Source organism: Spermophilus citellus, assembly GCF_964194105.1.
Source record: "Spermophilus citellus genome assembly, chromosome: 3".
In the NCBI taxonomy this organism is placed as follows: Eukaryota; Metazoa; Chordata; class Mammalia; order Rodentia; family Sciuridae; genus Spermophilus; species Spermophilus citellus.
Window position 1 is genome coordinate 26,586,476 of NC_138184.1, and position 16,736 is coordinate 26,603,211.

Consider the following 16,736-nt stretch of genomic DNA (forward strand, 5'->3'; position numbering starts at 1 on the left):
CAGTGGCATTTATGTATATTCACAGTGTTGTGCTACTGTCACCGCCATCCACCACCAGAATTTTTCATCTTCCCCAGCTAATACTTTGTTCCCATCAAACAGCTGCCATCCCTGCCAGCCATCTTTTTACTCTATCTGAAGGTACTGTACTTTATAAATACAATCGTATAGTATTTGTCCTTTTATAAGTGGCTTATTTCATTAAGCATAATCTCTACAATAATCAGTATTGTAGCATATGTCAGAATGAATGTCCTTAATTTTTAAAGTTGACTAATATTCCATTGCATGTGTATACCACATTTATCCATTGATGGGTACACTTGGGTTGCTTTTCCCTTTTGGAAGTTGTGAATAATTCTCCTGTGAACATGGTAGACAGTTATCCCTTTGAGATCATGCTTTCATTTGTCTTGAAATACTCAGCAGTGGAATTGCTGAATCATATAGTAATTCTATGTAAATTTTTGAGGAACAGTCATTCCATTTTCCATAGTGACTATGTCCTCTTACATTCCCATTAGTAGTGCACAAACATTCCAATTCCTCCACAGTTTCTCCAATACGTGTTATTTTCTTACTGTAGGTAGCCATTATTATCTTATTATTATTAGCCGTTCTAATAGATTCAAGGTAATCCTCTTTTAACTTTGAAGACACATTTCAGTTATGGTCAGTGACTACTTAATACATCATTTGTCTCTAGCATCATTTCCTAGATTCAGATTTTGTGACTTCCCGTTGAAATATGTCTGTGATTCCCAGGTTAGAGTTCAGTTTTTCTAGTTGTTCCTTCAATGAGCTCAATGGTCTTGCCTCTAGTTCCACTGCAGTTCTCCTCAAATGCCCATGTGTAGAGTAAGTGTATACAAAGGTCCTGTGTGCTTGGCTAACCCATCATACATTTTTTCCCATTCTGAGTGAGATATTTGTGGCCCAGAACAATTGTATGGTGATTTAACCTGTTGCCTCAAAGTTCAGCCATATATATTGCATATATCTCTGTTTGGCCTTTTGAGGTTAGGTTAGGGATAAAGAATTATTTAGATCTCCACAAACATGTACTTTTTCTCTAAAAAAAAAAAAATCAACTGTAGGAACTATTATTGCATGCAAACACAAGGGTAGTTGTTATATATGGTCAGGTAATGCCACAGGATTGCAAATCCAGCATAAATACGTTTTATCCAATTATAAGGTATTTTGGTAGTTTTCAAACTTTGTGGTGAAATGGACAGATATACAGGATATATTTTATTTTCCCATCTACAATTGTGGGAGGATGAAATTAAAAAGTCTAAAAGTAAAAATTAAAACCCAGCAGTACAAATGTGGAAAGAGGAGAAAATGTCATGTACTAGCATTTGCTAGAATTCTTGGTTTCAAATTGGTCTGTTCCTAAGCGGTCTTTTATATTCAGTGGTATTGTTTCTATAGAGCATGTTGTGACAGTGATTATTTACTCAGTTACATGTGGTGATGCATGGCATAATTATGCATGCAGATACCAATAACTAAAAGTACCTAACCCAGCAGAAATTAAAGTGTGGCTATCCGCTGATGGGAAGATATCACTGTGCTTTGTTCTCCTGATGTTCCATTTGTTAATAATCTAATAGAATGTTAATGCTATCCCCAAGTGTTAGAGTAAAGACCATATGGTACTAGAAACTTAAATTAATTTACAGGTAGATCATATAATACAAATATAAACTATAAAAGGAAGTTAGCCCAACTGTGGTTAGCGCATAGTCCTGCTGTAATCCCAGCAGCTCTGGAGGCTGAGGCAGGAGGATCAAGTTCAAAGCCAGTCTCAGTAAGAGTGAGGCACTAAGCAACTCAGTGAAAACCTGTCTCTAAATAAAATACAAAATAGGGCTGGGGATGTGACTCAGTGGTTGAGTGCCCCTGAGTTCAATCCCCAGTTATTCTCACTGGCCCCTGCCAAAAAAAAAAAAGAGGAAGTTAGATATTGACATTGCAATTGGATAAGAGCAGACTTGCCCTGTGACCTACTTTTGTAGCATCATTTGGGATGATAATCAAGTAACATAATGCAACCTCTATAGAACTGTGATATATAAAAAAAAAACTGTGTATGCAAGGTCTTTGGAACCAAAAAGAATTAGATTCATTTTCTGGTCTTGCCACTTACTGTGACTTTGGGGGAAAACCAACCAACCAACCAATCAACAAAAGGAAGACCCCCACCATCACACCCACATACAAAAAAACACTTCTCTGAGCCTCAATTTTCTGATCTATAAAATGATAAGACAAGTAGTACATTTGCACTGTACATAAAGGAGGTATTTCATATATAAAATTACATATAAGGGAGACATTATGGGTACATAAAATAGCTCCTGCCATATAATTTGTGTTCCATAAATGGTCATTGCTATGATTCCTTTTTAGTCCCAATTTGGCTGCAGAATAGAATTACAATGATTTTTAAAAATTGCTCGATTGTAAGCAGTTGGTCCACTTTGAAACCTAGTCAACTGAGAGATAAGTTTACCTGTTGTAATTTAACTTCTTGGGTTTATGGGAATGCTGGCAGAAAACATTAAATACAAGAATAAGTATATAGAGAGACTTTTTGAAGTAGCCCAGCTGTGAGGTCCCTGCATAGATTACTTAAGGTAGTAGTCTGGGTTACTACATAGTAGATTTGATTTTTTTTCTGCTTTTGCATTGTCCTCCTTACCTTTGATAGTTCTGAGATTCAGGGAGTTCCCAGTGGAAACACCAGTCTGCTTTCTCTGAACCTCTCTTGTGGCCTTGACTACTGCAGGTAGTGCTCTTTACTGAGTACCCCTTTAAACCTCTACCCTTGAGGTGAGCACCGTTGCTATCTCTACTGTTTATCAGATGAGGAAATTGAGGCATAGGTAAATTAAATATATGCCAGGACCTAAAAGCTTTATCCTGGAACCCATAATCTGCCAGCCTCCATAGGTGGGCTATATTTATTTTGTCAATGTTTTATTTTTGCTTTTCACATTTTGAAAGTACATCAGAAAACCAAATGAGTCTTAATTGTATTTTATTAAATTAACAGAAATCCTGGAAAATCCCTTTGGAGACTTGCTATTTTGGACTAAGTGGTATTTGAGTATTTTGCCACACTATTTGGAGAACAATCATACAGCCAATATTTAATTAAAATAACTTACGTATACTGGTTATTTTTCTTCCAAAACCAACTTTTTATTTTAAAGAGATCAGATATATTCTTGAATAAGTTGTTTTAGTTAAACATGAAATACTTCTTGTTGTTGACCAAATGAAAATGTACTAAGGAGGTCAGTGAGGAAAATTTTAACTCTTGCTGCTGTCTTCATCTTCCTTTTCCTATTTTCTTCTTTGGAAAAGAAAGATTTTTTCCTGCTTGATGTGATAAGCATGTTTTGCTAAATTTATGCATGAGAACCAGTTTCTACTAAAGCTCTCTTCTGCAGATGTATACCCATATAACCATTTCCTCCCCTGACTGCTTGTTTCCCAGCTTTTAATGGTCTCCTTGCTTTTTATGCCTTTATCTTTGCTTATTTGAATTAGTTACCTTTCACTTGCTCTTTTTCTGTGCCATTTTTTCCCTTGCTACCCTTCCTAAAACCAGGCCCTAGAGAAACAGAAAGAATACATTGCCTGCCTTAGGAATGAGCGAGATACGCTCAGAGAGGAGCTGGCTGACCTGCAGGAGACAGTGAGAGGAGAGGTATGTGAGCATGAGCTAGAGCTCAGTTTCCCCACTGCTTTACTCTGTCTTTCTCTTATCCTGTCATCTTTCCTAGCCTGAATACAAACGACAATTTTGATCTGGTTTGATTAAGTCATTTTCTTCACAGAGGTGTCTATATATTCCATGTAATTGATTCTAACTAGGTTTCACCCGTGGCAAACATACATTGTTGCAGAGTTACCTCACAGAGCTTCTGCTTCCATATGAGCCATCTTTTGTGATGGTGGGTTGTGTTTTTTTTTTTTTTTTTCCTTTCCCACAGAAACATGGTTTAGTTATAATTCCTGACGGCACTCCCAATGGTGATGTCAATCATGAACCAGTGGTTGGTGCCATTACTGTTGTGTCTCAGAAAGCTGCTCAGGTCCTGGAGTCAGCGGGAGAAGGGCCACTAGGTAAGACTGGTTGCTATTTTATCTTGGATCAATGTTGTTGGACTTCTAGCTTGTTCATAATCCAGCTTGGAAAACAAAAACAGGATAAGGGCCATCTGAAACTCATCTAGCTCCCTAACAGGAAGATCTGGATGTATTATCTTTAGACATCTTTTGACATTGGGTAACCATCATCTGAGTCATTGTGAGGCACTTAAGTGTAGCTACAAGGTCCCTGGATGGAAACACCATGGGTCTGCACCCAGTGCTTTTCACGAAAAAAGTCAAGCATGCCCATCCCAGGGAGGCTGTGGGTTGGCAGAAACTTTCCAAGTGTATTTTTAGTTTTTTCTTCCTGGAACATCTGGTTTTGTGTTTCACTACTTAGTTCAGGGATAGCTCTTTGCCATCACATTTCTTAAGGCAAGAAATAGATGATCAGGAATGATGGGTATCAGAGGCCTGAGATTTCTAGAGTAGGGCTTCTAAGCCTCTTAAAATCTGGACCTCTTAAATGTCATTCTGAGAACCTAGTGGCACCTCTCCCAAGGAAACCACCAGGGTGCCCATCCGTTGTCCTAAAAGTCCTACTAAAGGAAGAAGAATAACACAGATAGTTACTGTATCATCAGCTCACTTTTACCTATTAAGAAACAATCCTTTTACATTTTTCATCTTGTTTTTACATATGCCAAGGTTTCCTAAAGGAGCAGGAGGTGCTGGAAAAGTGGCACAAGCTGATAGTATTTTAAAAGTTAGTAAGCAGGTTCTTCAATGTGCAGAATTTCTGAAATGTAGTTATAGGGCACTTTGATAAAGTAGAAGATGCTGGGTGGGTGAGAGGGAAGATCTAGAGAATGGAATAAGTAGAGTCTAGGGTAGCTCAGAGTATTTCTTCTGCCTGTTCGGAAAGTGCTGAAGAAAACAGAACTTATATTTGGCTGCGACCCTTATTAATTGTGGGATGTGCTTCTTTAACTGAACTATTGTAGTCTCCTCAGACCCAGGGGCCTATGTTACTTAGCTTTTCATCAGTGTGAACAAAATAACCTGAAAAGAACAATTTGGAAGAGGAAAGACTTATTTTGGCTATAGTTTCAGAAATTTCAGCCTGTGGTCTGCTAGCTCTGTTGTGCTATGGTGAGACAGAACATCATAGTGGAAGGGGTGTAGTGGAGGAAAGCTTCTCAACTCCTCTCAGTCAGGAAGTAGAAAGGAAAGAAGAGTAAGCAAGGAGGCAGGAATAAGATACAGTCTCCAGAGGCATGCCCCTGGTGACTTAGTTTCTTCATCTATACCCCACCTACTTACAGTTCCCACCCAGTAGTTCATTCATATTATTACTCCACCAAACGGATTAGTCCACTGATGAAGTTACAGCTCTCATGATCCAATATTTTTTCTTTGGAATCTTGCTACATTGAGGATTGTGTTTCTAACACAGAAGCTTTTCAGGGGACACTTCATATCCAAACTATAACAGGGCTTATATTGGTGCCTGCTTAGGAAGAAGCAACATACTCCACAGGCTGGGAGCAAGCCCTAATGACCCTGCTTCCCAGCACCAGATTTGCCCATGGCTGCCCCCATCTTAAGAGTTTTCCAACTCTCACTAAATTTTGTGGGAATTTGCTCCTTCTAGCATTGTGGTCCTCTGTTTTCTTGGCTCTAGCTTGCCCTTGCCTAGTCCCTGTCTTTCACAACTTTTGAGCTCTCCTGCTAAAAGTAGAAGCCTGTGGGACTCCCATTGGCATTTGAGTTTTTCTGTCTACTGGTGAAAGTTTGTAAATTTTAGAAACAAGGAAGTGGTCTCCTTTGTGCTTCAGTTTGTCCTTAACTGGAAAAATCACTGTTTTAGGAGCAAATGTTGTATTTGGTACCCTGATAAACATCAATGTGTGGAAATACATTTGGGATAATTAAGTAATAGTATGAAAGTTTCTATTTCTTTTCATACTTGGAGCTGTAGGTAATGTAACTTATCAGATGTTTGCTATTTGAGAAATTAATTATTTATATACTACTTCATTACAAATTTAGTTTATAGCCTTTTTCATTTGTTTCAGATGTAAGGCTACAGAAACTTGCAGGAGAAAAGGAAGAGCTACTATCACAGGTAAAGACTTTCTTCTTTTTAGAAGATATTGTTAATTTACCTAAGTTACATGGCAGACTGTTAATAAACTATTCATTGGAAATTGGAAATGTGTTTATTTTAAACCTCAGTACTCAAGTGAAATTTAAAAGATAAAAAGATAGTGCATATTTTGTGTCTTTGTTGTTTCTTACTCTTAAAAAACTATAGGACACAATCTCCAGTGAGTCATTGAGTTCCGCAAAGTGAGTGGAGACAGCAGTCCTTTGCCTGACTCCTCTATCAGCCCTGACCATTTCTATTTAGTTTACAGCTGACTCTTTTGGTTTGTAACCTGCTTATGTTGCTTCTTGATCGTTCTGTTTTAGGCATTCTCTGTTGACATTCCTCTGTGGAAGATGAGAACTTAGCTTCTTTCGTCCTCTGTCCCTGTCTTGGACGTGCATACTTCCCCATCCTCATCTCCTATTAATGAAGGAACAGTGTAATTCTAGTCTGTGTATGTCATCAGGACTTCTGAGCATTACTCACAAGGAAGCCATGTGACATTCTAGGCTTGACTTTCATCTCTTTCACAACCATTTGTTAATACTGTGGTTTTTCTTTTCGTTTCATTTTCCTGGTTTTCTTTGTGTTTATCATTAATTTAGCCACAGAGTTTTAAGCAGTAGTTTAAACCCATTCTTGTTGTTTTCACATGCATCAGCTATTCTCTTGTTTTATCTTCAGAAGTCTTGGCTCTGACTTGACCCATTCTAAACTAGTGGTTTTCTCCTTCCACATGCATATGTGATCATGCTGTCTTGGCACATGGGACTTTTCTCTGCCTATGATTTGGGCTCAGTTCCCTTTTCCTAGTCTGATGCCTTCTTCCTTTATTTATTCTTTTATTTTGGTGTATCTTCCATAACTTCCTGAGGAAAGGGTATGTGGGCTGTTAACTTTTCATGATGTTCTGGGCCTAAAGTGTCTTTTATTTTACTCTCTTGCTTGATTATAAGTATCTAATTCTTCTGGTCTGCAGCATTTCCCTTTGGATTTTAAACAAACTTCTCTGTCTTCCAGTGTGGTTAAGAGTGTTTGAGGACATTTTGATTTTTAAATCTTTTTTAGGTGACATATTTTTACCCTGCTTTTGAAAGCTCATGTCCTATTTTCTTTCTCATTAGTGTTTTAAAATTTCAGTGATGTGTTTTGAAGTTTTATTGCATGACACTGGACCCTGTCAATTCTAGGAACTTCTGTTTTTAGTTCTGGGAAAATTTCTTAAATTATTTTGTTGACTTTTCCCTTACTCCTCCTACTCAATCATTCATCAAGTGTTGAGAGAGATGCCACTATTTAACAGTCACTATTGTATGCACTTGGGATATTTAAGTGAATAAATCAGTTCAGAAACTGATCTGTCCCAGTGGATCTTACATTGTAGAGAGAAGAGATCAGAGATAATAAATAGTGAATGTAATTAAGAAGTAAATTATATGCTATGTTAAAAGTTTATGTGAATGCATTTATTATAAGTGTTTCACTAGCTACAGTCAGCTCTATGGGTAGAGGTCGTGACTGAGTAGAGTTATATTTTACTAGGCAAGTATAATGGGGCAAGGGAGGTGAGGGAGTATAGAAGAGAATGATGAGTCTACTGGACCTAGAAATTTATCTGGATAAGGAGGATTGAGAGGACATCCAAGAAAAATTAAGGCACTGTGAAAATACGATAGAATCAGTGGACTAGAAGTATAGTGGAGTTGAAGTATGTTAGGGTCTATAGATAATAAGTTGGAAAGATTAGGAATCGTGGTGAGGGGGAGGATGCATGGAGCTGAATTGTATAGGAACTGTTCTCTGATGTTGAGATCTAATCTATGACTATAGCATGAGTGGCTGGGGACAAGAAAGGGTGGATAGCAAGATCCTTGGAGAGGAAGTATTCCAGAAACTGAGAGATGAGCCCAAGAGCCTCTCTGTAGGTGTTTCTTGAAATTACTGAGAATGAAGATGGGTGGTCTTGAGGAACTAAAATGCTGATGGAGTGGGATGATGGAGGTGAGGAGAGGGAGGTAGTGTGTGTGAAATTAAGAACTGTGCCTTTAAAGGAGGATGGGGTGTAGAATAATTCAGTACCAGCAAGGAAAACAAGAGGACACCTATTAATTTCCGGGTTCAGTGGTAGGAGGCTGTGGAAGAAAAACAAAAACAAAACACCCAGTACTTGGTGGGACTGCAGAAGAATGTAGATGAGCACTGAGGTAAAGGAAGAGCTCAGAGAAGATGCTGAAGGAGGCAGGGGCTTGCTACTGATGGACTGACACTTCCAGAGGGCACAGTAGAAGAGTTCCAGGCACTGGGAATGGTTAGGAGATGAAGGTTATGGGCTGTATAGTCTTGTGGGGGAAGAGTGCAGAAGAGGAAGGACGACCCTTTTCGAAATGGATGTAATGATTTCCTCAAGGCAGAGAATACTGGCAACCCCATGAATGTTCAGAAGTCAGAGGTGTCTGGGAAGCATGGGTTTAGTCCAGTGCAGAGCTCACCCTTTCCCCATAAGGTTCGTGGCAAACTTCCTCTTGACTACTGTGGATAGAGTTGAGGACAGTTGGGAAGCCACTTGGACATTTCCAATCATTTTTGTATATAGAAAGCTTTCTAAATATTTCACTTATCTCTAAATTAAACATTACTGGTGATAAGAATAAATTGTAACTGCTTGTGAAACTTTCCATTTTTAATAAAAGTAAAATACCCAAAGATGTACTGTTCCATAAATATACACGAATAATAAAATATGGCTATTTTTATTGGGACACCTGGTCCTAGGGCTCACTTCTTTTATATTTGTTTAGAGCTTACCTCTAGTACCCAGAATCGTGTGTCCCTTAGTAGGCACTCAAGAAAATCATCTGAATGGAATGATTTGTATGGCCAATATGATGAGAATCTGCTTTGTTCTGTGATGTGGCCACCGGGTCAGGCATCTGCTTCATTTGAGAGAGTGGATTTTGACAGTGACATTTATTTCCATTTCAGATTAGAAAACTGAAACTGCAGTTAGAAGAAGAACGGCAGAAGTGCTCCAGGAATGATGGCACAGCGGGTGACCTGGCAGGACTTCAGAATGGCTCAGACTTGCAGTTTATCGAAATGCAGAGTAGGTACTAGGGGACAGGCCAGTCTCCATTTGTATACAGGTGTGTCCCCAGAGTGGGATTGTGAGCAGGTTGTTGGGTTGTTGGGTTCTCATACTCACTTGTTTTGGTCATTGGTTAGTCTAGACAGCAGTCAGTAAAGCAGCTGAGCAGAGGCTGCATTGGTCTATGGCCTTTAGGTATGTGAGAGGACACCATCTTGCTCTCCTGCTGTTTCTGGGCAAAGGGGTTTCTTGGAGCTTTTTGCAAGTTGTGAAATGCCTTTGACAACCTGATACTGTCCTTTGTCACACCCAGGTGTAACTTTAAGCTCCCATGCAGCACCCTTCCCCCATTAAAGTTTTGTAGAATTTATCTTGGATAATTGGAGATTTGGTACTAATACTAATGTTAAGTAGTTTTAAATTTTTTTCTAGAAGTACTTTATTAATTTATTTTAATTAGGTATGTATGACATCAGAATGCATTTTGAGTCATTGTACACAATTGCAGCACAGCTTTTCATTTTCTGGAAGTATATTTTAACCCAAATTAGTCTCTAGATGGAATTTTAAAAAGATCACAAGTCTAGTGTACTGTTTATCCAGATTATTCCAGTATTTAGCCCTTTCTACTTTTGACCCCATATTATTTTTACACACATATAGCATTCATATTAAATCCCTAGCTCAGGGATTTCAGCAGCCATTGGTATATAGTTGGTTTTGTTGGTGGTGGCATAATTTATAGACAGGGAAAGACTGATTTTTCCAATTTGAATAGCTTTCCTGATAACTGATTTTAAAATCTTGGCTATTAGGTAAATAATCTGAATTAGGTCAAATAGATAAGACTTTTTGAATTAAGGTTTATTAGTACCAACTTTTGAAGTATTACTACTTCTTTTGGAGTCAGCTAAAATGCTAATAATGTTTCCTGGTGAATGTTTTGTTACAGAATATCATTTCACTGTGGAGGGTTGATGAAAACAGGGACAGGATTAGAGGGGGCTGGCTAGTTAGGAAGATATGATGGTGAGCCTGAATCAGTACAGGGACTTCTGACAGGAGAAATTCAGAAGGAATTGAAGAGAAATGGGCTGGCATTTATGTGTGGCTACTTTCTAGAGCCAAGTGGGTGTTGTAGAGCTGGTTTTTGCAGAAGGAAAAAGTCTCCAGGGAGGGGGGGGGCAGGACGGGGGTGGGGGGCGGAATAAAACAAAGTGAGCTGAGCAGGACTGTGGGAATGCCAGGCCCAGCTGGTGAAGACAAAAGCAAGCAGCTCCCTTGGACCAGAAGGCCAGGAAAGGGGCCCAGGCAACTCTTGGCTTTGAAAAGCACCTTGGCAGACATGGTGCTTTGGAATGAAATGACACATGAAATGACTGAGACAAGGGACTTATACTTTTGTAAACAGGAAGGAATGGGTGGGTTGAAAAGTGAGAGGGAAGCAGCATATTTTGATAATCAATAGGTTGTTAGGGATAAGAATTGAAAAACAAGACCCTAAAATTGAAAAACAAGACCCTTCTGTTACAGAGCTTGTGAATGGAATAGGTCTCTTCACTTCCAGGATGGCTTTATAACCCCATGAAAGGTGATAGCAGCTATACCATTCCAAACATCTCTTGCACTGAAGATAATTAAGTAGTTATAATCTTGACCATGTGGAAATATAGAAAAGTTCTTAGGTTATTTGAATATTTCTTTTTGTTTAAAAGTTAGATTTACTTTATCTCCTTCAAGCTAAGATGATTCTATAATCATTGTATAGGGAAATTTTTGTTAAATTTGGGTTCCTGGAGGGAATTTTTATTCCGTGCCCCATTCATTTCTCAGTTTCTCATTTTAAGTGATTTATTTCTTAGGTCAGATGCACATCTAATGATTCATAGCTCTTTGCAAACATTATCACAGTTTATTAAAAAGCATTTCTTCTAGCAAATACTGAAGCATCCAAGGCTAGACAGAGCCCCTTACCTTACACACACACACATACAAACATATACTCTCTCTCTCTCTCTCTCACACACACACACACACACACACACACACACACACACAATTTGAAAACATGATCAATGTCATAAAAAACAAATTTTAATGCCATAAGGGAAGGAGAAGATACACTTTACTAAAGAGAGTCATGCAGGAGATGAAAGGGCACTTGAGGTTTGGGGGAGCAGAAGCAAAACCTGGAAGGTGGGAGGTACAGGGTTAGGTTTGGGGAACCAGAAGGCCCAGTTCTGTGAGCATGGAGGCTCTGTGGGATACAGGGCTGCAGATGAAGTTGCTTCCTTGGTTTTGCTCACAAAGATCAAGGGGTGAAGAAAGACTTTTCTCTGAATTTCTAGTTCAAGGGAATGCTGTTGCAACATAAGTGCTGGAGATTCAGCAGCCCATCACCTGGCTGCTGGAGATGTGGCAATTGCTGTGTTTTGTGTTTCATAGTCTCGGAGGGCACATTTCTCTGCATGCTGCATATCCGAAAGATGAAGATTATTCATCATTATATTCTGTTCTAGGAGATGCCAATAGACAAATTAGTGAATACAAATTTAAGCTTTCAAAAGCAGAACAGGATATAACCACCTTGGAGCAAAGTGTAAGTACTTCTTCTGTATGGTACTTTGTGATTTAAATTTTTTAAAAAACATCTCCACTTCCTGCATCTAAGTGGCTAACCCTATGAGTGCAAGAGTTACTGTGAGGTTTTTTATTTGTTTATTTGTTTGTTTTTTTGGTGGTGGTACTGAGAATTCAATCCAGCAGTGTTCTACCATTAAGCTGTATTTTCAGTCCTTTTTATTTTTAAGTTTGAGACAGGGTTTTGCTAAGTTGCCAAGACTGGTCTAGAACTTGTAATCCTCCTGCCTCAGCCTCCCAAGTTGCTGGGATTATAGGCATGCATCAACATACCCACCCTATTTGGGTCTCCAAAAACGCTCTTTAAAATAGAGAAGCCAGCAGAGAGCACCTGGCAGGGCGCTTTAGCCTTCTGTTTTCTCTAAAAACATAAAAAAAATATACCTAATAATTTTTTTTTTTTTGTAGATATTTCAGAAGAATTTAAGATCATAACATCTAACAAAATCCCTTAGTGTACATTTAAAAAGTCTAGAAACTTCTCCAGTGAGTTTCCTCTTACAATGCTATTGTGGCACTTAAACAATATTTTATCATAAAATTGGGAAATTGGCCCAGTGACTCTATATCTGTAATCCTCTTGGAGATTCTTCTTGGTTTATAAATAGTAGCTGGGTCTGAGAAGACCTATGACTCATCCTAGGGGGACTCATTAGTGTTATATTATTTAGAAATCGTAATGATGTTATATTTCCATTGTGGTTACCAAATAGTGGTAGTGAATACTAGATGCCTGTATTCTCATATTCACAGATTAACCGGCTTGAGGGGCAGGTGCTGAGATACAAAACTGCTGCTGAGAATGCTGAGAAAGTTGAGGATGAACTGAAGGCAGAAAAGAGGAAGCTACAACGAGAGGTACTTGTTTTAATATACCTCTTGGAGAATACATTCCTAAAAAGAAAAAATCCTTTGGAAATAAATTCTTTACTGCCTAAGAAACTTGACACTGGGTCAAATCTTAAGGAAATAGCAGTTGAATGTCACTTATTCTTGTTACCTGCATGTTGACTGCCACTTACTTTTTTGTCTTGGTCAGTTAGACTTAATAAGTTAAAAAGGTGATTTTCATTTTTGTTTCAGATTAGGTCTATTTCTGCATCTTCTCTATATCCTTTCTGTGATTTTTTGCAGGGGAAGGTACCGGGGATTGAACTCAGGGGCACTCAACCACTGAGCCACATCCCCAGTAATATTTTGTATTTTATTTAGAGACAGGATCTCACTGAGTTGCTGAGTGCCTCACTTTTGCTGAGGCTAGCTTTTTTCAACTTGTGATCCTCCTGCTTCAGCCTCCTGAGCAGCTGGGATTACAAGCATTTGCCACCACACCCGGCCCTTTCTGTGATTTAAACAAATAATACATATAATCATTGTTTAACACCTTTAGGTGACTAAAAAAAAAAAAAAATAGGCTGTTTTGGGATCATGTGTGAGGCCATCACAACTTGCAATGCTTCTGTTTCCCAGAAAATTGAAAATAAAGTAGCACTGAGTTTTGTTTGAGTTTTTGGCCACATGAAGTCACTGTGCTCTCTCCCTGTCTCCAGTTACGAACAGCACTGGACAAGATTGAGGAGATGGAAATGACCAACAGTCACCTGGCCAAGCGGCTAGAGAAGATGAAGGCCAACAGGACAGCACTTCTGGCCCAGCAATAGGGCAGCTGCCCTTTGACCTGGGTGCTGCTCTGTGGGGCCCTGCCCAGAGGGACTGACTCTTTTGTACATTGACACAAACCCTTTCAGTACTGTTTTGAGTTTTTGTCATTAAAACATCCACCTTTGTATTTTATAATTTATGAGAATGAAGCAGGTTTGAATCTTCATGAACGAACACTTTGGATTTTGTGTGTAGTTTGATTCTAGACTAAGAACTGGTCTGTGCTATTCATGTTTTGTTTCCATAATTTTAGAATCATGTTTACTCAACATTTTCCCCCAGCTCCCTCAGTGACTGGGCACTTGGAGGCCTTGGCACGGGGTCTGGAGGACAGCAGTTCTATTGAGCTGAGATACTTGCTGGAGACCTCAGAAAACACAAGTGCCTTCTCCACAGAGCAATTCAGACTTCACTGGTATCCCGTGGTCAAAAGACATCTACCCGTCATATGAGATAGTGTTTATATTTTAGTGAAGAAATAAGTTCAAGCATGGGGAATCAATGTGTTTCACTCAAATTTATATGTTTGGAGGAAAAACCCTTTTTTTTGTAAAATATTTAAATTTATATAAGAAAATGTTAGAAAAAGATACAGGGAATGTATATAAAACTTGCTTTATTGCAGGGGGTAGTGGAAGTCCAAGGCCTATTCTCTTAGAGTAAGAGCAGGGTCCTTATTCTTCCGTATCAACTATGCTGTACCCTCTAAAGTATTTTCATCAGCTGCTTATTTGTGGAATGAACCTCAGACAAGCCCGAAGGTGGAGGGAAGGGCAGGGCAGGCAGGTGGGAAATCTGCCTGTGAATTCTATTAAAAATACCCTTCTTGCCGACCTCAAGTGGCTGTTGACACATTCATTTTATTATAGGAGACTGTGAAACAAATCACGGCAGCCATGTCTCTCCTATCTTGCTTCCTCCTCTTTTCTCTCCTCAAGGAAAAATTATCTGGAATGTAGAACTTTTTCTTCTACAAACTTTAATTTCATCTTTAAAGGCATCCAGTTCAAGGGTTTTTTTTTGTTTTTTTAAATAACCGAGTGTAGACAGTTTTTAGGATTTGTGATTTTCTTTCACTATTGGAATCAAGGTGGTGTTTATGGACATGATTACTGTAGCTTCAAAGTTTACACAAAAAAGATGTTGGGGAAAATCTAATGAATCAAGGCCCCTTAAGATAATAAAACTAGATTTAAAACTAGATAATAAATTCAAAAGTGAATAAAATCTTTAATAATTGTTCCCTTCTTTAGAGTAATTAGCCCTTCATTTTTAATATATGGAAACCAATCTCCTAGATTGAGACAATTTCCTATAAATCATCTTTCTATGGTTTTGAGGTTGGACACAGGCAGGAGGATGTTCTAAAATGCAGTCTAGCTCTGAAGGCCTGGGAAGCCCCTTTCCTCTCCACCAGAGATCACTCAGCTGGCACTCTTCTGGGCTCATGAAACCTCACTTCTGAAATGCCCCAATCCAATGTTCAGAGTTTTAGTTGTCAGAAACTGATCTTGTCCCTTTTATGACACAACAAACATATCCCTTCCACTCTTTTGTCCCAGTCTTTTCTAAATGGAATGGTTTCATTTCTTCCTGAGATACTCTGTTCTTTTCCACTGAACTTTCTTCACAGAAGCCTGTAAATCTGAATTTTACCTTAAAACTATAGGCATTCTTCCTCCCTGTGCTGAATGCTCAGTTTCTGTAAATGCAAGCTAATATTAAGGTATCTTATTTTGGCACTTATAGTTTAAGTGTATACTCACATTATCCTTCAAAAAGAATACTGTTAAGACACATCTGAAAATTTATTTATAGTCAATCCACCATGCAAGAAATGATCTTTTCTCTGTCATTTTACTTTATTTCTGGTGTTTACTTTGAATTAGTTTCTCCTTAGAGAATAAGTTTCTTCTAGTGTAGTTCCTCCCTATGATGGGCTTCACTTTTATTTTTCATTTCTTCATACCTAGGACTGAGGGTGTAGCTCAGTGGTAGGGCACTGTGGGTTCAATCCCCAGTACTGCAAAACAAATATTTAGAAACACCTTTTTCCTTCTGTTCCCTCCCTTCCTTCCTTAGTACTAGGGATCGAACCTAAGGTCTCCTGCCCCCCCAGCCCATAGACATTAACAAGGTGGGATAAGTTAAAAACTCACACCAGTTATAGAACACATGAAGACATTTACCCTAAGAATAAATTAACTTTGGCTACTGAAGATATTGATAGATTCTCAAATCAAACTTTTTCCATAGTTGATCAGTAGAGATTTAGGTGTTCAGGACTTATTTTAAAAGGCAGCTGGACTGACACAATATATGGTATCAGAGGATAAAAATTGCCAAAATACAGAAAGAATCAAATCAAAGCATAATCTGCCAAGTCTTCAAGACCATTTTAGAATTCCTCACGGTGCTTGTAGAACACCTTATTAGATATCAGGGGCTTTCAAACTTTGGTGATTCTTCAACACAACCTGGTATATACTAGGAAAAATCTGATCTAGGAAACTTTTCAAGTGTGATGTTAAATAAGAAACTGTTAAGACACATCAGAAAATTTATTTATAGTCAATCCACCATGCAAGAAAAAGTGCCACAAGTTGACAGGCAAATGCAAATTTTCAATCCTGTCTTACCAACCACATTGGGATATAAAGGAAGAATAGAATACTCAAGAGTTCATAAATGATCATATTTAACACCTCTCAAAGACTTTGTACAGATCAGGCAGGTTAGCAAGCTGCAGGACATTCCCATCTTCTGTGAAATGTTTAGGAGGCAGAAGGTGTGAGCGGAATGCTTTATAGACAATGTGTTCCACAGTCCACTTCCAGGGGTTTGGTGTGGAGCCAGGTACCTCGCTCTGAAAAACACATGTTAGATGTCATAAGCCTTCCTATACATACTGCCTTCCTGGCAATGGGGTGGGCACTGGGCCTAGACAGTCCTGGTGGCTTGCGATGAACTGTGTTGTCTAAAGCTTATGAAGGAGCCTAGCATCTCAGTAATCCCAGAGGCTTGAACATAAGAGATGAGGTCTTTGAGAGGGCAAAGTAGCCATTGCTCTTGCAGGGCCATCTCCTA

The 16,736-nt window shown here is 38.7% G+C and overlaps 2 protein-coding genes across 15 annotated transcripts in view; one reads left to right on the forward strand and one right to left on the reverse strand.

Annotated features, from left to right (window-relative positions):
- LRRFIP2 (LRR binding FLII interacting protein 2) overlaps positions 1 to 13,823 on the forward strand; it is an 89,955-nt gene extending 76,132 nt beyond the window's left edge. For 6 of the 13 annotated variants that reach the window (XM_081283473.1, XM_081283466.1, XM_081283467.1 and 3 more), the window contains 8 exons: positions 103 to 141; positions 3,626 to 3,724; positions 4,011 to 4,143; positions 6,189 to 6,238; positions 9,245 to 9,365; positions 11,867 to 11,946; positions 12,741 to 12,845; positions 13,538 to 13,823. In XM_081283473.1, coding sequence (XP_081139599.1) covers positions 103 to 141; positions 3,626 to 3,724; positions 4,011 to 4,143; positions 6,189 to 6,238; positions 9,245 to 9,365; positions 11,867 to 11,946; positions 12,741 to 12,845; positions 13,538 to 13,648 — 738 coding nt within the window. In that variant the 3' untranslated portion in view covers positions 13,649 to 13,823. The remainder of the gene's footprint in view (positions 1 to 102; positions 142 to 3,625; positions 3,725 to 4,010; positions 4,144 to 6,188; positions 6,239 to 9,244; positions 9,366 to 11,866; positions 11,947 to 12,740; positions 12,846 to 13,537) is intronic. The other 7 variants (XM_081283476.1, XM_081283475.1, XM_081283470.1 and 4 more) reach the window with 2 other exon arrangements.
- A 1,675-nt stretch (positions 13,824 to 15,498) lies between these two features.
- Positions 15,499 to 16,736, reverse strand: part of MLH1 (mutL homolog 1) — a 45,510-nt gene continuing 44,272 nt past the window's right edge. Inside the window, exon 19 of one of the 2 annotated variants that reach the window (XM_081283480.1) lies at positions 15,499 to 16,515. In XM_081283480.1, coding sequence (XP_081139606.1) covers positions 16,348 to 16,515 — 168 coding nt within the window. In that variant the 3' untranslated portion in view covers positions 15,499 to 16,347. The remainder of the gene's footprint in view (positions 16,516 to 16,736) is intronic. The other variant, XM_081283479.1, reaches the window with a different exon arrangement.